Below are 26,132 nucleotides of genomic sequence, written 5' to 3'. Positions count from 1 at the left end.
AGCATAGGTATTTGATTATATCTCTTACACAAGGCCATTGTTGCAGGCCCTGAAAAAGGCTCAAGCAAGTCAGGAAAATATTGAATGGACTGAGATAATGGAGGAAGGGTGTGACAAGTTGAAAAAGGCAATTTGCACAGCTCCAGTTCCAGGATTCATAATTATTCTGAGGAATTATTTTTATTTTCGCCCAAAAATGGAACAGTCATGACGGCAGTACTCACGCAGAGAACTAAGTTGGGGTACAAGCCCATAGCATATTACAGAGGGATTTTGGACCCAGTAATGAGGGGTCACGTCCCCTGTGAACAAACTTTGGCAGCCGCCATGTTTGCTATTGAGAAGTCTGCCAGCATAGTAATGGGGTGTTCCATGACGTGATTTGATGAGCACGCACTATTTGCGGTTTTGGTGAAACCCAAAGGTACACTGACATCTCAAAGAGCCTGTGGTTATATCGAATCCGACTATCAAAATAGTTAGATGTAAGACTGTGAATCCTGCCACGTTTGTAGCTGAACCACTGGCAGAAGATGATCATGCGCATGATTGCTCGACTTTTGAGGAATTCTATGACGAGATCCAGAGGGTGAAGGAAAATGCTCTAGTAGCTGGGGACATTTTCTTTATGGATGGTTCTTCAAAAATGTATCAAACTGATTGGCAAAGATATTCAGGTGCCGCTGTGGTAAGCCACATGGCTAATGGGGAATTTGAAGTAATGACAAGTGCACGACTACTATCCCACTTTTCAGCACGGGCTGCAGAATTAGTGGCACTGATTGTCACGCTCGAGAATCACACAGACCAGGAAGTAACCGTGTACAGTGACTCCGCCTATGTGACGTCGACAGTACACGCAGGGCTAGCACATTGGAAAAGGAGGGGCTACCTCCGAGGGTATGCCACTGCAGTGCAATACGTCACCTTATTGGACAGAGTTATTAAAGCACTACAGCTTCAAGTAGCCGTCGCGATTGTTAAATGCGCAGCGCACACTAAGAGAGCAGACTATCTCACGCGGAATTCAAGACGCAGACGAAGAAAACTAGTTGCATATTCAAAGATATTATGAGCTTTGATATGCCTGATGTGAATGAAAGAATGTTGGTGATGATGATAAATGAAAGCTTTAATAGCTTGTCGAAAACGCAACTAATGGAAGTCGAAGATGAAGCACGACAGGATGAGAAAGATTGGTAGACACGCAGGGGGTGTTCTTTATCCCCTTCCGAGGCATTGTGGCAAAAGGAAAGCACTTGTAAACCGCTGATGCCTGTAGCCTTATTAAGGGTGGCATTGGAACAGCTACACTACCCTGCGCATGTCACTAGGGAAAGCCTCGCAGCAACTATTGCAGAGGACTGATTCATACTGATTCATACCGAATTTGTTAGAACAAGTTGCATTTTATGTAGTAAATTGATTTGTATGTAAAAATATTGAGTATGTTGATATGCTGCAGGTCGGTAATGGCTATAGATATATGATAGTGGTGGTGTGCCCCTTCTCTAGGTGGGTCGAAGTTGGCCCATGCACACACCCAGACGCCACTTGCGCTGCAAAGTTCCTAGTTTGAGAAGTATTTCCTAGATGGGGAGTATGTGAGGTATTGAGATCAGATAATGGCCCACATTTTGTGAATTAAGTGTTCGAGCAAATTAGCTTATTGCTCAGTGTATAGCATACGTTTTCATCAGCTTATCATCTGCAAGTGAAGGGGATCTGTGAGAGGCTCAACGGTCTGCTCAAAGAGAGAATAGCCAAGCTTAAGTTGCCATTGAAACAAGGATGGCTGCATTGAGGAATCAACCAGGCTCAGACCATCATTGTACGCCCCATGTAGTAGTAACGAGGAGGCGAATGAGAACGCCTCTCACTCCTCCATCGAGGACTAGAAGTGATGCCCAGACAACAGCAGAATTGTTAGGAAATGAGCTATGTGCTTACTTAACATGTATGACCACAAGTATCTCAGTCATTTCAGACCAAGTCAAGAGGACGGGATGTCGGTCTCAGTACACAGATGAAGACCATCCAGCAAACGAATCAAGTAAACGTTTATTGGCAAGATTGTTTCCGGGTAACCTAATTCTGATCAGAAACTGGCATCAACGGTCCTTTCATCATGGAGGACGTCACTCCATCGGCAGTGAAGGTGCATGGAAGACACGCTTGGATATTCCTCAGAGACGTGAAGATCTACAATGGCAAGACCACCACACCCCCACCCCATCGGAAGCAAGTCAAGGAGAAGTAGTTCAACACGTGCAGACTAGATCGATGACGGGGAAGGAGGACGCAGAGACTGTCTAGTAGACAGATAAAGGGACTCATTCACAGAAATGTTTTATAATGGCAAAACCCCATTGGAAAACGCTCTGTGAATCAGGGCCAAAGAGTTCTGACTGTGGTTCGTTCGAGACACTCTTTGTAGCTGCTAAGCAAGGAGTTAAGAAGTTATTCTTTAGCCACAGGAGTTTGCCAACATTGGACTGAGACATGTTTAAGTCTTGAAGAAAAGAAAGAATTGGCAGACCTAGAATTTATCCTTAACGATTGGAAAAGGGAGCAGTTCCGCGATTCCTTTTTCACAGAGTTTCTCTTTGGAGGTGCCCATAGTAGTGCCTAAAGGCAACGTTCATCGGATCATTCTTGCCATTTTCCTCTTCATTCTACGTGCATTTCCATCATTGGTAGGGAGAACTACTGATGTTCACTTGTTTTTGTCAAGTCGTAAGTCGTAAGGAGGCTGCTCACAGCTATAATTGAGCAAATCCTCCAGCTCCCGGAGTACTGTATGGAAAATACAGAGGCCTCTGTCTGATGAAGATGCTCATAAACTAGCTGGAACAGTCTTTTATTTCTTGATTGAAGAACACCTGCACCTTGTTGGACGACAAACCGATACTGGTACATTCCTGAGGGATATGAGGAATAAATCGTCAATCAATCAATTGCTACCTGATATAATTGAGCAAGTCCGTCTACTGTGCATGACAACACAGTGAGCATCCAATGGTACGAACGTGTGATGATATTCATAATCTACAGCCCTTGATCTTTTGATATTTGATGGAAGTTCATCCACATTTTGTTTGGCAACGGGACAACGCCTGTAAATCACCACCAGCTTGTGGAAAAGTTTGTTTTTTTCTTCCTTAAAAGTAATCATAAGCACTATGGGCAACATTGATAGCAATAACAATGTGGCAACCAATGAGAGACTACCACGACATGCAAGAGGATATTGTTGCATACGTTGGACCAACTGGTATGATATATGCATGCATTATGTTCATTATCATTCTACTTTCTCTTACAGTGCGTACTATCATGTAGATCCAAATAAGGCAGTAGTTCCTGTGCATCTTCCTATGCAGCAGGAAGGTACAGATATGGCAATTGTAAGGAAACCAAGGCCTTATGTGATTGCTCCGACTCCAGTGGTGCATATGAAAGCGCCTAGTGCTGTGACAGATAGGTCTAAGCTTCCCTTTGGGGGGAGCTCAGCATTGCAAGTCATTCATGATTCTGGGTTACACGAGAGGGCGCTAGAGGGCCAACCAAGATGGCCGCCTGGGTCTAAGCTCCCGCTCAGCCCCGCATCAATCCTAAATAATCCTGCGGTTCCCGGAGCTTTCTCACCATTTCAGGTACTGTATCCCGCAAGGTCTCCCTTGCAACAGACTGTTCAAGGTGTCCCGTAAATCTTTGGCTCTCTATCCCGGGGTGACCTCGGACCCGTTAACATTACCTTTCTGAACTGATCCAACTCATTTTTGAACTATCTGCAAAGACTTTTAAAGTGTACTTCAACTGTGTGATATTGGGCACATTCCGCCTTGCTCTCTTCAAGAGTGGGCCTGGCCTATGAACTTTTTGCTCTACAGTAGACCCTGCCTTTTCTAACTACCTGTGGGTACTTAAAAGTGTTGGTACTCTGTTCTTTTCATACTCTGCCTTTTCTCTCCCTGTTTAAACAAATTATTGGAGTGCCATCTTGGTTAAGCGCTCACTTCTGTGCTGATGATAAGTGGTGTTCTTTTTCTAAGACTTGTCGAATAATTAATCAGGGAGGTGTATATACTTCTAATGACTGTGTTTGAACTTGCTTGACATATTCGTGCCAGTGTATTTTTACAAGTGTGTTTTTAAATAAATAATTATATACTTTTATACCAAAGCTCTGGTCAGTGTTTGCTTGTGCTACTGTACTTTTGGCCCTATTGTGTATACTCTATATACTGCCTAACTCTTCTTGAGAGAAGTCTGACTGCTCAGCCACAGCTACTAGGTAAATCTGGGTGGTACAGACTGCTACCAATTGTGTTTGCTGCCAACACCTGTAGTCTTAAACTTTTTGCAGTGGTCCCTAAGGGAACTGCACAGGTTTCTGCCTAACAATGAACTAAGTAGATACATGACGCCATCATTCCCAGCAGTCGCATAGCTTTGCGTACTGTTACCTGTCGACTGGCTACATAGTGAGGGATCTGAAACAACATGTTTTGAACCCTCTTATTGGAGGGGAATACGAGGCCGTCCTTTGGTCGAATTAGAGCCCTTAGGATTGGTTTGACTTGACTGGGGTCTAAGGTGGACTTCTCGTTGATTGAGAACCCTAAGCTGAATAAAAGATCTATGGTCTTCTGGGTATTTGATAGACATGCGTTGCAAGAGTCCCCTGTTATGAGCCAGTCGTCGAGGTAAGGATAAACTGGGATGGATTGCCTGCGCAGGTGTCCTGCCGCTACAGCTAGTACTTTTGTAAATACCTTTGGTGCAGATGCTATGCCGAAGGGTAGTACCTTGAACTGATAATGTTTGTTTTCTATCATAAACCTGAGGTACGTTCTGTGCACTGGCAACATCGAAATATGAAAGTATGCATCTTTCATATCCAGAGTTGCCATGTAATCCCCTTGTGTGAGCAAGGGAATTACTTCCTGCAGGGTGACCATGCGAAACTTGTGTGGTATTACCAACTTGTTTGCAGGAGGCAGGTTTAGAACAGGACGCATGGTTAGATCCTTTTTGGGTACAAGGAAGTACACTGAATAAATACCCTCCTTTACGTGTGAAAGAGGTATGATCTCTATGGCTCCTTTTTGTTCTAGTATCACGACTTCTTGAAGAAGAATGCAAAAATGTTCTGGTGTTAGTCTTCGTTGAAGTGGTGGTCTGTGTTTTGGGAATTGGTTGAACTCTACACAGTACCCGTGGGCTATGGTTTTTAGCACCCACTGGTCCGTGGTTATTCCCTCCCATGCTTTCAGGAATGATGTCAGCCGGCCCCTAACCGGAGAGGCATGGGAGGGGACCCGAATCTTCGAGTCATTCGGAGCCTGAGGCAGGAGAGCCCCTGGGGGTCGAGTTCCTCCCTTTTTCTTTACCTTGTCCCTGTCCCCTTTGGGGGTACGGGGTATTGTAAGTACTGGTTCTTTGCGGGGAGTTCCAGTTGTTTCCAGAATGGTAGTATTGATGAGTGGAGCGTCGGCCACGAAAAAACCTGTTTCCAAATCCTCGCCGTGTGGAAGATCTTTGAGTAATCTGGTCTAAGCTCTTTAAAGTTTCATGTTCTTTTTTCGCGGTCTCTAAGGCCTCATCGACCGCTTTTCCAAACAAGTTGGATTCTACTACTTGTTTGTTTATAAGAGCCGCTTGCGTTTCGGGTGTAAACACTGAATTTCAGAGCCAAGCATGTCTCTTAAGGAGAATGCCTTGAGCTAGGGCTTGGCTGGCTGTCTCGGCAGAGTCTAAGGTGTTTTTTAAAATACTCTGGTTGACTTGTCTGCCCTCAGAGACTGTGGTAAGTAGGCGTGCCCGCAGAGGTTCTGATTCTTCCTGTAGACCACCTTGTACTATGGGCCACTGCGCATCTGGCCAATAATGTAGTGTTGTTGGCGATGCGTGTGGAGTACGCTGCCGCTGTGGTAATCCTTTTTCCTAGGGTGCAATGTCTTTTCCCCTCTTTGTCAGGGGGAGCCTCTCCTTTGGATAAAGGAACCCCTGCTCTGATCCTTGTGGTAGTGACCACTTAAGAATCTGGGGTAGAATGACCTCTAATGTAAAGAGGGTCTGATGGTGAGGGGCGAAAGAGTTTTTCAATCCTTGGATTTAAACCTCTTGTAAAGGCAGGTGTGGCCAAGGATGCAGCAATGTGTCTTTTAATCGAATTGAGAAGTGGTATGGCTTGGCTAGCAGGCGGCTTCTCCTCGATTATATCCTCAACAAAGTCGGCTTGAGGCGCTGTCTCTTCAGTGGCAATTTTAAAATGGTCAGCTGCTTTACGTAGCATCACATTAAATGTAAGTTGGTCATCAATAGGAGAGGGAGTCCTAGTAGGAGTATTCTGAGGGTAGTCCAAAGCCAGGATATCTGGGTCTTGTGGTTCTGGACACTGCCAGGGTTGTGGTTCACCCACATCTGGCTCCACTCCCCATCATGGGCTCATCTTGAATGGGCTCTTCTAGTTCCTATTCGTCATAGAAGGGATTCTCCTCTCCCCTAACTGGAGGGGTGTCCCCTTCTGTAAAGTCATAATTATGAATGTCCTCTTCTAAAGAGGGGTAAAAAAACCTTTGGTGTTTGGCGCTGGGGTAGGCAGGGCTTTCCTCTCTTGACCTTCTGGGTCTAGGTTGTTCTGTACGTGAGATGAACTTATCTAGCCTTTCCATACAGGCCGCAAACTTTTCCCTAGTCCAGACTGAAGATTTAGAGTGGTCTAGGGGGTGAAAATGTGTCTTTTTCTAGGTTTTCTATTGAAAAAATGTGTGCAGCACTCTCTTCCGTCAAGAAATGCAGAGCTTTGCCCCTCAGCGTCGAAGATGTCCTTCCTCTCCTTCGGAGAAATTTTCTGGTGGGACCGATGAAGGTGGGGTCTGCCTGTGACCTACTCTTTCCTTCGGAACGTTGTCCTTAGATTTCAACTGATGTTTGGATCTTTCGGAGACCACCGGGGATTCCCCAGCCTGCCGTTTATGTGAATCGGCGACCACAATCCTTGCCAGACTGGCTTCGACCTCCTCACCCGTCGGGAGGTGTGCCGTTAAGTCTGCTGATTGTGCGGAAGTCTGTTACGGCAGGATTTGGGCATTGCCTTTATCGGTCGCCGTAACTTTCGACTGGGTCTTCTGCCGAGTTCTTTGTTTGTCGTTGCTGAATGCTTTCCTATGATGCATGTCGACGGAACTGTGAGTTTTGTGGGTAGCGCCCTTTGTTTTGGAATGCCCAGTCAGGCGCAGAGGCGGCTGCGGGGAGGGCTGCCGATCTCGTCAATCGGTGGGAATGACCGGAAATACCGGTCCACCCGTTGGCACTGAATTCTTTTTCGACGTAGTCGAAGAAAGACTAGGAGTTGTGTTCTTATCTTTGTCGCCGGGGTGTGATCTCCCCATGGCAGGGCCTATGCCATGCTTACCGGGGCCGGGGACAGACAATGCGGAACGTGAACGTTCCGTTGAAAGGTCGACAACCTCTGGTTCGGAGTGTTGGTAGTCACTCTCGCCGTCGACACATTTGGTGGTGGCAGCAGTGGGTGAAGTCTAGCCTTGGACATACCGTAGGCCGCCCACCTTTTAACTCTACGCTCCTTTTAAGTTTTGGGGCGGAGAAGCTGACAGGCTGCACACCCTTCCTCTTTATGATCGAGCAGCAAGCACCGGTTGCACCATCTGTGCTTATCCCTCACGGGAATTTTCCCTTACAAATAGGGCAAAATCTAAATAAGTCCTCTCCATAGCTGAGGTGACCCAGAGTGACTATGACCGACAGGGCAAGAGTGAAGAAAAGGAAAGGTATTTTCAGTCTTAGAAGGAACTGTCCACCCAACCCCACTCTCCCTACTGTATAGGCCGGCGGAAGGCCTAGCCACATGGTCGGCGACGTCGACAGGTCCCTTTCCGTCGAAATTCGCAGGTCTTCGGCAGGGACTGGAACAGCTGTGGATACAATGGACGGAAGGGGTAAAATTAAGTGTTCTTTATAGAACAACTCGACCAAAGGACGTGGGACAAAAGCAATGTTCTTTACGAACTCCGCATATGGGCAACCAGTTAGCCGGGCGGAAAGGAACAATCTGAGGGACCTCGACGCGTGAGAGATCTTGGGTACACTATACGTCACGTAGGGATAGTGTTACAGGCACGCCCATGTCGACGTCCCCTTTCTATTCTCGAAAGACAAGATGCAATACTCTGCGGTTACCGCTGGATGTCGGACTATGCACAGCATGTGATTCGAAGCAGATTGACAAACATCAGAAGAACAAGTTACTCTTTTACCTGGTAACGTTCTTTCGATGGGATGGTCCGACGACGTATTCCATATCTATGACAGTAATCACCACAGCTGTGCTGCTTCGGAAAATCTTTTGGCGTCTGCGTCGATACACCGCCCTCGAGGACCTCCTCCGATGGCCGACATCACTAGATGTTATAAGTGGGACGCACAACGCCTGCAGCCTCAGTTGTAGTTTTTTCCCCAGAACGTGTGGCACCAGTCTTCTGCCAGTCTGACCACACAAAGCCTTGCGGAAACATAAGCTGCAATCGCATAAGAAATTCTGTAGCGGGGAAGGCAGGGAGGGAGCGATATGGAATACGTCGTCGGACCATCCCATTGAAAGAACGTTACCAGGTAAGAGAGTAACTTGTTCTTCGAGGAGATTGGGTACTCCGACGTATTCCATATCTATGACAGACTCCCAAAGCAGTACCAATTCAAGGAGGTGGGAAAAGAATTTAGAAAACAGAAATTTAGAATGCCCAATCAAATTGCGGAGTAAAGGACTGCCTTGCCAAAGGCCAGATCCTGCCCCCAGATGGAATCAAGGGAGTAGTGACGTACAAAGGTATGTACCAAAGCCCAGGTGGCTGCATCACAGATGTTACGAATAGGAACACCCCTCTGTAGGGCAGTAGAGGCAGCCATACCCCTGGTAGAATGGGCCCGTAAGCCGACGGTGGGCCCTTACCCGCCAAGCGGTAACACTCAGAGATAGCCAAAATAATCCAGCAAGACAAAGTCTGTTTCGTCATAGCTTGTCCCAAAGGCTTTCCAGCGTAACCAATGAAGAGTTGATCGTCCAATCTGACCCGGGACATGCGTGAAATATAAAAACGTTACGCTCTCCTAGGATCAAGACTATGGAGCCTCTCATCTTCCTTACCAGGATGTGGAGGAGGATAAAACGCCGGAAGAACGACCTTCTGGCCCAAATGAAATTCCAACACCACCTTCGGAAGAAAGGAAGGACAAACTCTAAGGACAACCCTGTCCTTATGAAACACAGTGAAGGGTGGCTTAACTGAAAGTGCCTGTAACCCACTCAACTCTGCGAGCGGAAGTGACCACAACCAAAAATACAGTTTTAAGAGTTAACAGTCTCAAACGGCATGAATGCAAAGGCTCAAACCGAGCACCAATCAGAAACTTGAGAACAAGGTTCAAATCCCAACCGGGCGCCTGGAAAGGTGACGGAGGGAACACATTAGTGAGCCCTTTCAGAAAGTGAGAAATTAAAGGAATCTTAAAATAGGAACACTCTTCAGACGAGCGCTTAAATATGGACAGCGCCGCCAGGTAACCTTTAACAGTACCCACTTGCAGGCCCCTGTGGGCCAAAGAAAGTAAAGAAGACAGAACTACAGGAATGTCACATGAAAAAGGATCCACATTCTTAACCCTGCACCAGTCGCAGAACTTACGCCAACGGTACAGGGACTTTGTTGCTGGCCGTCTGGCCGAGAGCAACACCTCCATCACGTCTTCAGGGAGGTCCCAATCCTTATACCTCAACCTTTCAGAAACCAAGCGTGAAGGTTGAGGGATGTGACCTCTGGATGGAGAATCTGACCCCCCTCCCGTGAGAGCAGATCGTCTCGGTAGGGAAGACGACATGGAGGGCAGATGGACAAGTCGAGAAGGTCCGGGTACCACGTCCTCCGGCCCCACGCCGCAGCAATGAGGATCATCCGGGAACCGAACCTCCGTAATCTCCGCAGCACTTGCGGAATGACGGGGACTGGAGGAAACGTGTACAGCAGTGGGAATGACCCCTCCACCACAAACGCGTCTCCTAAGGCTCCTTTCGGAGGAATTTCCGGCGAGCAGAACCTCTCGCACTTCCGGTTGAAACTGGAGGCGAAGAGATCCACTTGAGGGGTCCCCCAAAGGGCGAAGATCTCCAGGAGAATCTCCTGAGCCAACTCCCACTCGTAAGAGATCGCGCTCTGCCTGCTCAGAGCGTCCTCTGTCTCGTTTTCATCTCCGGCCAGATGAACTGCAGAGATCGTAACTTTCTGCGGGATTGCCCAGAACCAGAGCTGGATCGCCTCCCTGCACAGAGGAAGTGACCCTGTCCCCCCCCCTTTTTGTTGAGGTAGTGCATGGCCACCGTGTTGTCTGTCAGGATCAGGACATTCTTCCCTCGCACAGTCGGCAAAAAAGCCTTCAGGGCTAGTCTGACGGCCCTCAGCTCCAACAGATTGATATGGAGTCTGGACTCCGACGGAGACCAACGACCGCTGACTGTCAACTCGTTGGCATGAGCTCCCCATCCCGTGAGGGATGCGTCCGTCACGATCGTCACCTCTGGCCAGGGTAGCCAAAATGGAGCCCCCTTCATCAGATTGTCTTCGACGGCACACCACAGAAGGTCCTGGGCGACCGAGGACGGCACCTGAACAGGGTCCGACATCCTGCCGGAGGACTGCGACCACTGGAGCTTGAGTGCCCATTGCAAAGATCTCATCCGCAACCTGGCCTACGGCACCAGAAGAATGCAGGATGCCATGAGGCCGAGCAATCTCAAGAACTCGAACGCTGGGAGACTCTGGGCAAGCTGAAACTTGTGCACCATCTGCTGAATGTGATGAGCCCTCACCTGGGGAGGAAAACACTGCCCCAGGGACGTGTCGAGCACTGCTCCGATGTACTGGAGCCTCTGAGTTGGTGTTAAATGGGACTTCTTTAAGTTGAGGGAGAAGCCCAGCTTGTGGAGGGAGTGGCAGGTGACTGACAGATGATCCAGCACTTGCTCAGGAGAGCGCGCCCTGATCAACCAATCGTCCAGGTAGGGGTAGACGTGCATCCCCCCTTTCCTGAGGTGCGCTGCCACCACTACCATGAGCTTGGTGAAAACCCTTGGGCGGAGGTCAATCTGAACGGCAGGACCCGAAACTGAAAGTGCGAGTCGCCAACCGCGAACCTCAGGTACTTCTTGTGCTTTGGATGGATCGGCACATGAAAATAAGTGTCTTTGAGGTCGAGACACACCAACCAGTCCTGAAGTTGAAGCGCCTGGAGGACTTGCTAGAGAGTAATCATCTTGAACTTGTCCTTCCTGAGGAGTTTGTTCAAACCGCGCAAGTCCATGATGGGTCTCAATCCCCCCGTCTTTCTTGGAAATCAAAAAATAAGGGGAATACCATCCCTTGTTCCTCTCTGCTACAGGCACCAGTTATATGGTGCCTTTCTCCAGCAGGGATTGAATTTCCTGCGCAAGGAGCGGATCCAGACTCTTCAAAGAGAGTTTCCCCGGTGGATTGTCTTGAGGCCTCTGCCGGAAAGGAAGACAGTAGCCGTGGGTTAAGATCTCTAGAACCCACACATCTCAAGTAATGGCGCGCCACTCTGCAAGATGCTGCGCCAGCCTTCCCCCAACCGGCGAACCATGGGACATGGCCTCATGACTGAGCTGAAGCGGCTGCGGCGTTGCCTGAGGGCAAAGAGGCAACAGCCCGAGCGGCCTTGGCACCTCGAGTACCTTGTTTTCCACCTCTGGCATTCCTACAGTGGCCCCTCTGACTGGCAGCTCCTCTCGTTTTACCAAAGGATGAGTAAAACAAAAGGAACCTCCCCTCCATAGCTGTCCCCTAAGACGAAAAGGTGGAGGTTGGCGAACTGCAGCGCCTAACGACTTCGCTGCAGCTTTGGAGGACTGCAACCTCTCAAGGCTCTTGTCAGTCTTGCTGCCAAAAAGATGGACACCATCAAAGGGCATGTTGAGGAGCCGGGCCTGCACATCAGGAGCAAACCCCGACTTCCGCAACCACGCAAACCTGCGTATTACGGTGCTTGCCGCCATGGACCGGCTGACCCAATCTGCCATGTCCAAGCCCGACTTAACGACCTCACACATGGCATCCTTGCCATCCTGGACCACAGCAAGAAAACCATCCCGTTCGTCCCCTTCGGGAATATGTTCAGTCGCTAAGGAAACACAGTTCCACAGAGTGTGCGTGAAACTTGCCAAGGCAGATACAGAGTTGGCAGCCTGAAGAGCCATACCCCCTGACAAAAACACCTTCGCCCAGCCATCCAAACGCTTGTCGTCCCTATCAGGAGGGATGGTAGGATACGACGCCTGCTTTGCTGGGGCCGTAGCCGACTGCACCACCAAACTCTCCGGAGTGGGGTGTGTGGTCAGGTAGCAGGGGTCACTACTGGCTGGGTGGTATTTTCACGGCAAAGACTTGCCCACTGCCGGGAGACTCCCCGGAGCAGTCCAAGCCGCTGCCACCCTTCTTTGCAGAGCCATATGGAATGGCAGTACCGGGTCAGTGGGTGGACCTTGATCGAGGATATCCGTAAGGTCATCCTGCACAAAATCAACTGGGGGCGCCGACCACCCCAAGTAGTCGGTGACCCTCGACATAAGGTGCCGGTACGATGACTCGGCATGGGTGCCAGGCTCAGGCCTACGAAACTCCACCTCCGGAGAGGTGTCCAGACCACTGGCGTCATGCAGTGACTGACGCCAGTCCTCAATCTGGCCATGACCAGAAAGAATCTCATCTGGTACCGAGTCCGGAACCAACCCATCATCAGAACCCTCATCCAACTCGGAAATATAATCCATAGGCTGGAAAGTGGGCATTGAATAGAGGAGAAAGACATGTTTTGCCGTGGCCAGAGCCTTTTCAGGGGGTACCCTCATGCCACAGGGTACCTCCAACACCACAGCCTCGAAAGGCGTCGAGCGAAACGGCGTCGAGTGAATCGACGTCGAGCGCGGCGCCGACAACCTCGACGGCTTCGACACAGGCCTCGAGGGCGGAGCCCCGAGCGTGTCCTTCGACAGCCTGGGTGCCGATGGCGTCGACGACTTCCTTGGAGGCGGAGCCTCGAGAGTCCGTCGACGACCTTGGCGCCACCGGCGTCGATGTCTTCTTCGAAGACTTCACAGGTGCACCCGGGCTCGAGCGTGTCGAGGACCAGGACCTGGAACGGGCATGACTGGAACGATTCCCCTTGTCCGAGCGGGACCTCTCCTGCGAATCGTGCCGACCACCCGAGCCCGAAAGCATACGAGCGGTGTCTCCAGTATGGTCACGACCAAACCCTCTCAGAGGCGCGGACAGACCGGAGCCCTGCGATACAAGAATCACCAACATTGTCTTCCCGAAGGAAGCCCACTCCTCCGGAGAGGATCGCTTGGTGGGATAAGAAACCCGTCGACGGGCAGAGTCCTCGGAAGAGGACGGGGAAGGCGACCGATGACGGCGCTTCCGGGAGTGCCTCGAAGAGGCAGAGGAGTGGCGGCACCCACTCCGGGACTGAGACCCCCTAGACTTACGACTACGATGCGGAGAGTCGCCCCTCGAATCGTCCGTCGAAAGCCCAGTGAACCTCGCCTTCCGGGGCTTGGACACCTTACTGACCGACAGCTTCTTCTTACGTTCCTGCAAGGCCTTGGACATAAGCGACTGGCAGTCGACACAATCATCTGTGTCCTGGGCCTCCTCGAGGCACCAGAGGCAGGCGGCATGCAAGTCCGTCACTGACATCTTGGACCCGCAGTGCCCACACTTCTTGAAGCCCGGACGCGGGGCGGAAGCTTCACGAAGAATATACTTCACAATACGAACAGGTTTGAAGAACCGAGAAAGAACGGAAACTCCAAAGAGTCGAGGCGCGCCGAGATCTCCGAAGCGAACACATTCACGGAAAAAACAGAACTGAGGCTACGGGCATCGTGCGTCCTACGTATAACATCCAGTGACGTTGGCTGTCGGAGGAGGTCCTCGAGGGTGGCGTATCGACGTCATTGACGCAGGACGCCAAAAGATTTTGCGAAGCTGCATAGCTGTGGTGATTACTGTCATAGATATGGAATACGTCGGAGGACCCAATCCCCTCGAAATATTAATACACTTGATACAAAGGCACAGACTAGCCTATAGTGAATTGCAATTGATTGAAGATAATGAACAGAAGTTATAAAGAACCAATTCAATCAATCCAAAATAATAAACTATAGAAAGACAGCTAATTCATGGTCAGAATTGAGTCCGCACTGTACAGTCATGTATTGACATATAAGACTAGCATCAAGTCTACAAAGTGATAATGTTAGTTTGCCCCCCCAAGGGGGCAAAGTAGCTTTGGCCAGGCCTACAAGTATAATATTCTGTTTGAGATCCAATTGGTGAAATTTCTGCCAATGGCTGGCTAATGGATATTTGGCATCCTGACATGCTATGGTAGACAAATGTTCTCTGATTCGAATCTTAAGGGGTCTGATTGTACTGCCGATGTATTTCTTGTTGCATACACAGATGATACAGTACACGGTGAATTTGGTGTTGCAGTTAATAAATGAGTCGATCCTATATTCTTGTCCTGGATTGAATAGGACACTTTTGGGTTCAAAAGCATAAGGGCACCTTAACAACTGCTACATTTGCGAAAGCCTTTAAACTGGTCTTGATTTAACCATGTTGATTGGCGTCCCGTGTTACGCATGAAGGAGGGACCGAGTATATTCTTAAGGGTGATCCCTTTGCTGAAGGTAAAATTCGGATACGGGTCTACCCATTTAGCAATGTCCACGTCCAGGTGTAGTAAGTGCCAATGTCTTTTCATAATAGTGTGCAGTAAATGACTGTCCATATTGTATCTGGTAATAAGTCGTGTATATATATTGTATTGCTTGTGTTGTGTTGGTTTACTTAGTAGTGCTATGATTCTTTGGCTATGGTCTGAGTTACAAAGGCCTTGTAATAAATGTGTTTATATTTTTGATATAACACATGTCTGGGAGTAATTTTTAAGTGTCCTTGCTCTGTGTGCTCATTGAGGTCTTTCAGTCACCCTCACCCTCCTGAGACTTAGGCCCTCATTACAAGTCATGCGTTAAGGGTTTAACGGCGCCGTCTGCGCCGTTAACCCTTAACGCCTGCTTTTTGCAGGTGTTAAAGTCCAAGGCGCTAAGCGACCTTGGTGCTAATTACGGCACCGTAATTTACGGTGCTGTAATTAGCGCCTTCCCCATCCCCATTATGTCCTATGGGGCAAAAATGGGAATGGGGAAGGGCAAATGGTGAATGGGGAATTACCGCCCCACTCACCTTGGAATGGGGCGGTAATTCCGCCATCCACCATGGCGGAATCCGGCATGGACCATGGAGCTAATAGCACCATGGTCCACCGCCTGACTCGTAATGAGGGCCTTAGTCTTGACCGCCGCCATAGCTACCTTGATTGGTCTGGCTTGTCCAGAGGTTACCCTGTTCCAAGAAACTAGGCTGGCCTTCTGCCCACCAGGTCAGAGTTTAGAAATCCATCTTAAAAGGCGGGAGGGGGGGGAGGGTAACGTCCTGGTGCCCTCGTTATAGATCCTCACTTCGCTTGGGCCTATAACTCGGGCTGCTATGTCGTTGCCTCCCGTTCCAGCCCTTGGAATGGGGTGCTAATGCTATATTCTAGGCCATCACATTGTCACTGCACCACCTGATTCACTAGACGTCACCCACCCCTCTCCTCCCTGCCACCCTATACAGCTGTACCTCTACTCTCTGCCCCTCTGTATCCTACCCCCTGCTGTATATCTAGTGTGTTGTTATCTCCGAAAAACACTCTGTTATGCATCTGCACTGCTGTATACCTCTCAGAAGCACTCTGTTGTGTATCTGTATTATTGTATATCTGTAAAACTCTTGCTTTTCGAAACTAGGTCCGCGCTCAATAAATACAATAATAATAATTTCTCTGAAAGTTAGGAATGGCATGAGTTGCTGGGAAATTCAGCCTAACAAATGGCAGCACGTGGTTAATGCATTTACCCAACATCACTATACACAGACAGTAGAATACCTGAAAGAATACAATAATTGATGTGTCCCGACATTCAATGATAGAGCACATATACAGTCTTGATTAGCTGCCTAAATGAGAAAACGGTCAACTCCGTGAATCACATCTTAATGAACCATCTAGACTGACTGAACAAAGAGACATAGCTCACTTTAGCTGCTAAACTAGTTTAAGCAGTATTTAGCTAAAGCAATTTGACATTTTAGAAGGAAAGCCTGGCAAAAGAGATTGTGAGGTTGTTAAAATGAATGCATCAGAGATCATATTTTGCCATTAACTGCCAGTTTTGTAAGTCATAGTTAGAACCTCACAAATAGGTACTTATACAAGTGCTGCTGCACAATTGACCTGAGTCTAATAGCTTACAAAAGTGGATTGCTTTTTTCCCGAGGTATACATGTAATTATGTTCTCTTTGCAAATAACATATGTAAGAGAAAGTGGCATTGTCTTTGTGAAATTAATCATTAAGGGGCACGGACAGTATTTCCTCGAGAACACAAGTAATCCATACCCAGGACATTCATTTTTATAAACAGTTGCCTGGAAGTTTTTTCCGGAAGGGGATTTCTTCCGAGTCTAAATGATACAGCTGGATTAGTCCCTTTTGAGGGAGAATTGCGTGCTGATCCAGCATTGAAAGCGTTCACGCTTCAATGACATCCGAGGTGAAGTAACTGGGAGACAAGACAAGATATGACTAGTGTCACTGCCACATTTAGGAGTATTGCTTTATCGTGATGGTTTACCACGCTTTTACTCAGCATATTCCGATGTGTATGGAGTAATATAAACTCATTGTGAATGCATAAGTCGAAGTTGCTGTTCGTCCTGCATCTACTTCATTGAACAATGAAACTGGAGATACAGTTTGAAGAGTCAGGCTTTCTTACCAACGTCAGACATCTCTGGCACAGTGACGACAAAGGGTCCATCTGAAAATTCTGGGGCATTGTCATTGATATCCTGTACTTTGATGATGAATTCGGATTCTGGTTCAAGGGCTTCGTTTGTCCATCGGTCAATAGCCTGAGCATGGAGGACGTACTGTGATTTTTGTTCTCGGTCTAGGCTTGTGGTTGCATGTATATCTCCAGTGGTGTCGTCAATAATAAATATTCTCCCTGCACCTTCTCCAGTAAGGATGTACTTAACAGACCCATCTCCTTTATCGGAGTTGGAGTGCAGCTGTAAGAGAAAAAATACATATAGGAATTCTCATTTGACACATAATTTAATGGAATCTTAAATGTGAAATTCAAGGATGTTACTATAGATTTATTGATGAGAATATTTGTTCAGGTTAATTAGAAATACAAATCCTACAATTAAAGAGAACACTCTTCATTGTCAGGGCAGCATAAAATCCAGTGGCAGTGAATTGCTGATTTTATTGTCCAAATGTAATACTCCCTTAACCCTTCCACATCCCATTGCGTCTGTGGAAAGGACATGTATGAGCTATTGAATCAAAAGGAAATGTAAAAATAACCAGTCATAGTAATATTGCAAATTCATTCATCAATGAATATGCAATATAAAATGATGACTTACAGGCTCATTTTATTGATTTTTGCAATCCCAGAGAGTAGTCTTTAGCAGAGTAAATGATTTGCTCTTTCGAATTCTGATAATTTCCCAGTAACGGCATTAAAAAGGAATAGGCATCGGCTAATTTCACGCTTCACTGGCATTCATCAAACTGATGGGAAATGTGTGGTGATGGCAGCAATTTATTTATTTATTTATTTATTCACATTTGTTGAGCGCACAGCAGACCAAAGGCATCGTGGCGCTTGTTACAGTGTTGCTTATACTTAGTTACATACAGTTCATGTCCGTTGGTGTTACATTGGACGATTTGTTCATTAGTTACAAACATGCATTTGAGCAGAAGGAGAACCAGGTGAACAATGTTAGTTAAAAAGGGCGGTTTTGAGTTTTTTGCAGAAGGAGAAGAGAGATGTTTCAGCTCTGAGGTCAGTGGGCAGAGAGTTCCAGAGCTTGGGTGCGAGGAAGGGGAAAGCCCATGCCTCCTGCCTTAGTTCTGTTGATGCGTGGTATGGTTAGTTGATTATTGTATTGAGATCTGATCGGTCTGGTGGATTGAGTTTTACATAATGTGTCAGATAGGTAGGAGGGTGCTGAGCGGTTGATGCATTTATGCGTGGTTGCGAGAATTTTGAATGACATACGGTCCTTGACGGGGATGTTTCAGCTCTGAGGTCAGTGAGCAGAGAGTTCCAGAGCTTGGGTGCGATGAAGGGGAAGCCCATGCCTCCTGTCTTAGTTCTGTTGATGCGTGGTATGGTTAGTTGATTATTGTATTGAGATCTGGTCGGTCTGGTGGATTGAGGTTTACATAATGTGTCAGATAGGTAGGAGGGTGCTGAGCGGTTGATGCATTTATGCGTGGTTGTGAGAATTTTGAATGAGATACAGTCCTTGACAGGGAACCAGTGTGCTGTCTTCCTGGCTTCTGTGATGTGATCTCTTTTCGGTATGCTGAGGGCTGCTCTAAGAGCGTTGTTTTGAGTTGTTTGGAGCCTCGCTAGTTTTTTTTTGGATGTGCCAGCTAGGAGCGCGTTACAGTAACCTAGTTTGGCTCCTATGGTTGCTCTGGCAATGGAGAGGCAGATGTCCTTCGTAAGGAATGGCTTTATAGCATTGATGAGTTTGGTACTCAGTGCGGAGGCCGAGACTGTGGTGCTGACTTGTTTGTCCATAGATAAGGTAGCGTCTATATGAACCCCTAGAGTTTTGACTGAGGTTAGAACTTGAATGATACAGTTGTCTATGTTGAAGTTGAGGTACAGCGGGTTCAGGTTGGAGAGTGTGGGTTTCTGGCCTAGAATAAGTATTTCGGTTTTGTCCCCGTTCAAGCAGAGGCCATTAGTAGCCATCCATGCTTGTATGGTGGAGTAGATTTTCTGTAGGTTAGTGGCGTCTTGATGATAATTTTCCGTCAGGGGAAGGGGAACCTGCGTGTCGTCGGCGTAGTTAGTGTAAGTGTTAGGAAAGATTTCTTAATTGTGGGTAATTTTCCTTCCATGTGGCAACCCCTAAACATTTTGCTGTTGTTTTCACCATGATCTAGACTTTGCCAGAGAAGTGCAGCCTTCTGCCGCACTCCTCTGGGCTTTCGCTCCATTCTTACGGGGAAAATGACATTCCCTTAAGACAGTCAGTACCGGGAAACGTTGTTTTCCGTAGTTCTTTTATCATGTTGCAGCTTTCGCGCAACATTGCACAAGAGGGCACTGTAAGCTAAGTTACTGCTCTCTTGGGTCTCTAGTCTTCTACAGGCCCGAGATACTCTCTTTGGATTGTTAATGAACGGTGTAAGTGAATCACGGACGGGACTGGTGGCAGCGATCGTTTCTTTGTGTTTTTGAGCTTCTTTTGGCGTTTAAGCGCGTTTCTCGCGCTTAGCCCAAAATGGTGGCCTGGCTCTCAAAATGGCCAGACCACGAGGCTCTTTGTCCTGCCCGCTGACCGTCTTGCCCCCTTCACCTTCCCCAGGTCGAGCCGACCCAGGGCCTTCCTTATTTGGGCATGTACTTTCCCGCGAAACACAGATGCTTTCGCGGGCTTCTACAGCCCTTGTGTGTGCCTCCAGGATGTGGGCTGGGATGTCTGGTCTAGTGTGTCGTGAATGCCTGGGACCACCGTGGTCCGTGATAGGTCCACGTATGGTGTGAGTGTTTTGTGAGCATATCTCCCATTGGGTCCCCTCCGTTTTGGCGTGAAGGGAACCGTGGATAAGAGGAGGCTGGAAACACCACTACCATGTCGATCTCCTGAGTTCTCACGAACAAAGGAATACAGGAGCCAAGTATCCTGCAACTACGAGGCTGAACCGAGAAATCGCTGGTGACCCGCTGAAGGACTGCTCCTCTGCACTGCTGTCGCTTGGTGAAACCCTTTCTACCTCTGATCGAACGAGAAGGCCTGTACTGGTACTTCGACCCCTTGGAATAGTGGGAACAACTATTCTCTGCATCTTCACCATCTGCTGCACGTAAGCCTTCAGAAGTGTCTCTGGGCCATCCAGTGGACTGACCAGCCTACCCAGGAGTCTTGCTCTGTAACCGCCATCAGGTTGTGTTGTATTACGAGTCCTTGTCACGCTTAACCGATTCGTACACTTGGCATTCCCAGGTCTGAAGTGAGTAGTGTACATTGGGCTGAAATACACACGGCCGCTCCGTTGCCCTGCTGTGGTAACAAACTGTGCGGGTTCACTGCCTTTGGGACATCCTCAACTCTAACTTCTGCTGCTGCGGAATCTACACGAGGCCGAGACGTCCCCTGCTCGTATCTGAACCTGCCAGCACTGAAACTGACGCAGAGAAGCCTGGGTCTGCCTGCATCGGGGACCGGCGAGTAGCATTGCTAGGAACTGGTTGCCCTCCTGCAGTAGCCCATAGCTTTTCCCCGCTGTGTCTAACAGCACGCCTTTCCGTACTCGCGCTCTGCTTCTGCCCACAGTTGAGGCTGCGCTTGAGTCGCGGAGCTCTGTTCATCTTCATTTGTTCATCGAACTAAACTGCCCGATTCCCTCGAAGAGACTCCCCTTTGCCCGTTGGCACCAGCGTGTGCAGGTACTTTTGAGCACAAGGCTCCACTCTTCGTAGGGCTCGGACTTCCTTTTAGTTAGGTGCCTCTGAAGGCGGACTGGGTCTAATTATTATTCGCACTGCCCGTTTTCCTCCCCATCTAGGTGGTCTACACATTTCGTGCGTCTAACTCGTTAGCTCGTTTGTATTTGTATATATATTGTATTGGATTGGTATGTGTTGGTTTACTTGAGTATTATTGTGATTGCTCGCTACGGTCAATGTTACAAAGGCCTTGTAATAAATGTGTCTATATTTTTAATATAACACCTGCTTGGAGTAATTTGTAAGTGTCCTTGCTTTGTGTGCTCATTGCGGGCTTTCAGTCACCCTCACCCCCCTTGAGACCTAGTCTTGACCGCCACGATCGCTACCTTGATTGGTCTGGCTTGTCCAGAGGTTACCCTGTTCCAAGAAACTAGGCTGGCCTTCCGAACCTCTGCCCCTCCAGGACAGAGTTCAGAAATCCGTCTTAACAGTAAGTGATCCCTAGTGTGTCTAGTTTGTCAAAAAGGGGTTTGGTAAAAAGATTATAGAGCATGGGGGCAGTACAGGAGCCTTGTGGGACACCACAGTGGATTATGGAGGGTGCTGCGTGAGCTGTGTTGGAGAACACTTTCATAGCTCTGCCCTCTAGGAACGAGGTTACCCAAGACGCTGCTTCCTTGGAGAAGTGTGCAGCATGTGTCAGATGAGTGGTGAGTGTGGTGTGATCTACCAGATCAAACTCGGCTGAAAGGTCAAGGAGAAGGAGGAGAGCGGGCTTGCCTTTGTCCAGGATGTTGGTGATTTCGTTTTTTAGGTCTAGAAGGGCGGTTTCAGTTTGGTGTCCCTTGCGGAACCCGGATTGTCTTTTTCCTAGGATTGCATTTGATTCAAGGTAAAGTTGAATCTGTTTGTGGGCGACCTTGTCAAGTATTTTCAGGAGGAATGGGACTGTTGTTATGGGTCGGTAGTCGTTAGGATTAGCGGGGTCTAGCGTAGGTTTTTTTAAGAGAGGGCGCACCCAGGCCTCTTTAAGGTTGTCTGGGACTTTGCCCGTTTTGAAAGTCGCATTGATGAATGCTGTGATGAGTGGGGCGCGCGGTTCTGCGCAGTCTTTGATGATTTTAAGAGGGCATACATCACCCTTACATTGTGAAGGTTTGAGGTGTCTTAAAATGTCAATGACCTCAGCTTCGGAGATTTCAGTGAAGGCGAATTTGGGCATATTGCTGGTTTTTACACTTGGTTTAGTCTGAGCATGTGTGCTTTGCTTGGGTAAGGTATTGAAATGGTGGATATCTTCTTTTGGAGGAGGTTTATTTTTGTAAGCATTGCTGATTGTATGCCTGTGCACCATGCTTCGTCTTTGACGATCTCGTCGGGGCAGGTGGGTGGCACGGTTAATTCCTTAAAGATACTGAAGATTTCTTTAGAGTGTGATTTGGCAGCGGAGATACGGTGGCTAGGCTTCAGATTTGGCAAGGAAGATGGCATCTTTGTATTTTTTTGCAATGGATATGAAGTTACATTTTGTGGTGTCATCAGGGCTACACTGCCAGTTTTTTAGTGCCTGGCGTTTGTCCTTGCGCAGAGCTTGGAGTTCCTCTGTGAACCAGGAATTGGAGTGGAATTACTTTTTCTCTTTTTCTTTTTCCAATGGGGCAGCGGTATTGACAGCCATTGTGATAGTGTTTTTGTATATTTCTGCGAGGATGTTAGGGTCTATGGAGAACGGGGGCGCTAAGCATGGCAGATTAAGGAGTGCACTGACGTGGTCTGCGGTGAGTTTTGTGGCACTTCTGGCTAAGGTCGCTGGTGCTGCGGTAGGCACTTTAGTGCTTATTAAGACCGGAATGTCGAATAGGAGAAGGTTGTAGTCTGTATAAGGGAGGCTAATATTGGACGTGATGGCTCTGTTACAATTGTGGTCTAGGATCCAGTCTAGGATGCGTCCTTTTCAGTGAGTTGGTGAGGTGACCTTTTGGGAGAAGCCTAGGTCGTGGAGGTCTTTGGCTAGAGAGATCGCAGTTTTGTCCTTAGGGTAGTTGAAACCTACGTTAAGGTCTCCTATACGTAGAGATTTAGTGGATCTTTTGATATTGTTTCCTAAGAGGTGATTGACTTGATTTATGAAGTTGGTGGTGGGGGCCAGGTGGACGGTAAATGGTATGAATATTTATTGTGCTATTTGGTGCGAGTGCTAGCTTGACTGATAGGATGTCGACATTTCCTTCCTCTTGGTGGGGTACGGTCCACACAAGGAGTGTGTCTTTGTGAATAAGGGCTACCCCCCTCCTTGTTTGGCAGTCCTATCTTGTCTAAGAATGGCATACCTTTGTGGTAGGGCTAGTGTGATGGCTGGGCAGGAAGCTTCATTAAGCCAGCTTTCTGTGATAGCGAGAATGTCTACAATCATGTATGTGTATGACTTTCATCATTACTGTGGTGCACCACCCCTTTTGGGGATAACGGTCTCTCCCAGGGCTCGTGCTAATGTCACATGCTGTGACCATGTGACTCACACAATAAAAGGGACAAACCATTTCCGGCTTGTCAGCCGAGACCAACTGACTCCAGCCTGCTGTGTCATTTTGTATGCAGCGTGATGACGGCGCTGCGTAGTTGGCAGATGGGCCTTCCCTGCATGGCCTACCAATAGGACAGTGCCCCTGCCTGGCAACGCTGTCCTTTATGTCCTTTGTGTGTTGCAGGGCCCCTGCCGGGTAACCCTGCAGCTGTGTGCCGGCACCCCTGCGGGGCAACTCGGGCAGCATTGGCCATGACAGCCTGGGTGACCCGAGGCGATGGACAGGCCCGTATGACTACGGGCTGACAGGGTGCTTTCTGTCCTTGTGTTTCAGCTGGGTGCCGTCAGCAAAGGTGTGCCTGGACACTGTGCCCTGGGTACAGGACAAAACAATTACTACAAACCCTATTGATTCTGCATGTTTTCAGTTTTAAAAAGCAGGCTAAAGTCCATGGGATTCAAGACAGACAGAGATGTTGGTTTCTATTCTTTACTCTTTGAGCACGGGAACATGTGTTCCATATTTCCTGCCCCATGCCGTGCCCTCTGCGGAATCATGAGAAAATGGAAGAGGTTATAAAACATGCAGAGAGCCCGTCACTGTTTTTTCGAATCAGTTCCATTCTAAAGCCATAAGAAAACGATGGTGTTTATAAGGCTAAAAGCACTAGTACAATAGTTGATAAAGCTATCCAAATAAAAAAAATAGAAATGTACACAAAATCTGCGGATTGAGTAGGATTTACACAGTATTGGAACGGCTTCGATTTTTGTACAGTCCATCTGTTTTTAATCAAATGTGGCACTGTCATTTGTAAAAACATTTGAAGATAAAAACCCATGTTTAAACTGTAAGAAAAAACAACAAAGGAATGTTTTAATTCCTTTATGAAACTGAACATTTTTGCAAATGGACAAATGTTGACAGATTTACAACGCCAGCTGTGAATGCCGTTCAGAACATCAACACATGTAAATGCGCAAATGACAGTTCCTTTGTGGAGATGGTTTGCCACGCTTGCAGTGCACCCTTCTTTTGCTCAGTGATGCACTGTCATTTTACATCCCACAACACGCTTTCACTTGCACCATCACATTCTGTTGTGATGTAAAAAGCAACACTTTCACCTTAAGTAGGAACAATCTGTTTCAGAGATTACACCTATGGTATTAAAACAGTATCTGAACTCGAGGCAGTGTCGCCACATGTTGTGTGTGCTTGTGTTAACTTTCCTTCTTTCAAACAAAGAAGCAGCAGACTCTGTTATTCCTCACAGCGACCCGAACTGGAGGCAGGGTCAGCACAAGCTTTAAAATATGCATACGAGAGCAGAGCACAGTGTGTGCAACTGTGTGTTCCATGTTTCAAGGGCCGGTGCTGGCTATTGGAACATAGTTAGACTCAACGCTGGTGAGTCTTCTTACTGTAATCTAACGGAATTACAGTTTGCCAACAAACTGTTAAGTGGCTAGTCTGTACCCTTGTGGATTGTGTTAGACTGCCAGTGCTGATTGATCCTCGAGGATTGGGTCACTGCATGGTTCCTATCTAACTTGCTCTGACATATTGCATCAAAAATGAAATTAACGAAAACCACCGCCTTTACGGTAATCGGCAACCCAGCCCGCAGAAGGAAAAGTTAAAATTAATCTCATCTCCCTGTAGAAAAAAAGACAAACACGAGGGCAGACGCTCCACTCTCAAGAGGCTCAAATGACCACAGAGGTGGAGGCCTCTCCAGAGAATATCTCAATAGACAATGTCTCGCTGTTATGCAAGCCTTATGCAAGGTCATACAGAGAAATTCTATGGGCCCAAAATACTTTGCATACAGTAACAATGTGGCTTCAAACCGGTCACAGACCCCTGATTTGAAAAAACTCGTTACCACCTATGACTCATCTACCAGCGAAAGTGACATGCAGGCAGAATATATCTCTGAGGTCTCTGTGCTCTCTCAGACCTCTAACAAAGTTACAACATTTTTTCCTCTGCAGGGGTGACCCTGGAAACTATAGAGGCCAACATTGAAGCAGTCTTAACCCTATGTTCTAAAATGGCAGAACAACAGCAAGGACTTGAGGAAACTGTGGCGTGAGTGGTAGACATTATCCTGTTGTCAAGTCAGGATCAGTTCGCGTCTGGCATTGCAAGTCAGACACAAGGACCGCCAAAACAGTCGATAGCATTACCCTATTGCCCGACAATTGCTCAGGATTTGCATTTTTCCTTCCTTCAGTGAAGATGTGGAAGATCTTAAAGATTGGAAAGAATTAGTTGTGACCACGTCAAAGGAAATGATCCACCGACTCATCATAAACACCAAGAAGATTCATGATGGTTAAGTAAAAGAAATTGATTCAACCCCGAAAGCCATCGAGGACCTAAATATTCCAGAAGGTACATCCAAAAACTATCAAATTATGGATAACTTCCTAGAAAAATTTGAACAAGAAATTAAAATAAAAAAACAACAAACGTTCTTGAGAAACGTACTAGATTACAAATGTTAAAGAGTCTATGCATTCAAAAAGAGAAATACAACCAAAAACCAAAGACCCAACAATAAACCAATAACGAAAGTAGCTTTATCTAGTGATGCATCACCATCTACATCAGAAATTGATTCTACAAGTGAAGGAGAAATGGAAACACCCATTCAAAATAATGTTAACACCGAGGAATCTATAGCTCCTTATTCTTTTTTAGAAGAATACAAGCAACACAGACAATGGCAATCACAAATAACGACCAGATCACAGTCAACCAAGAACATCTCGAACCTCAACACCACAAACAAAAAGGCAGGACAAAAAGAGGCCATAGGGCAGAGGGAGCATCCGGAGACATCGGAAAAAGAATTTTCATGAGATCGAAAAGCAATTCACAAAGGAGAGTCC

At 47.5% G+C, this 26,132-nt stretch overlaps 1 protein-coding gene across 11 annotated transcripts in view; it reads right to left on the bottom strand.

Moving 5' to 3' along the window:
- The window catches only part of CDH18 (cadherin 18), a 1,922,553-nt gene that overhangs the window by 1,777,655 nt on the left and 118,766 nt on the right, over nt 1-26,132 (bottom strand). For 10 of the 11 annotated variants that reach the window (XM_069613787.1, XM_069613788.1, XM_069613784.1 and 7 more), the window contains one exon: nt 16,994-17,288. The exons of the other annotated variant lie outside the window; for it this stretch is intronic. In XM_069613787.1, coding sequence (XP_069469888.1) covers nt 16,994-17,288 — 295 coding nt within the window. The remainder of the gene's footprint in view (nt 1-16,993; nt 17,289-26,132) is intronic. 11 annotated transcript variants of the gene reach the window in all.

The sequence above is a fragment of the Ambystoma mexicanum genome, chromosome 5p (genome assembly GCF_040938575.1).
Source record: "Ambystoma mexicanum isolate Mex_15411 chromosome 5p, UKY_AmexF1_1, whole genome shotgun sequence".
Taxonomy (NCBI): domain Eukaryota; kingdom Metazoa; phylum Chordata; class Amphibia; order Caudata; family Ambystomatidae; genus Ambystoma; species Ambystoma mexicanum.
This window is presented reverse-complemented; position numbering and strand designations above follow the sequence as displayed.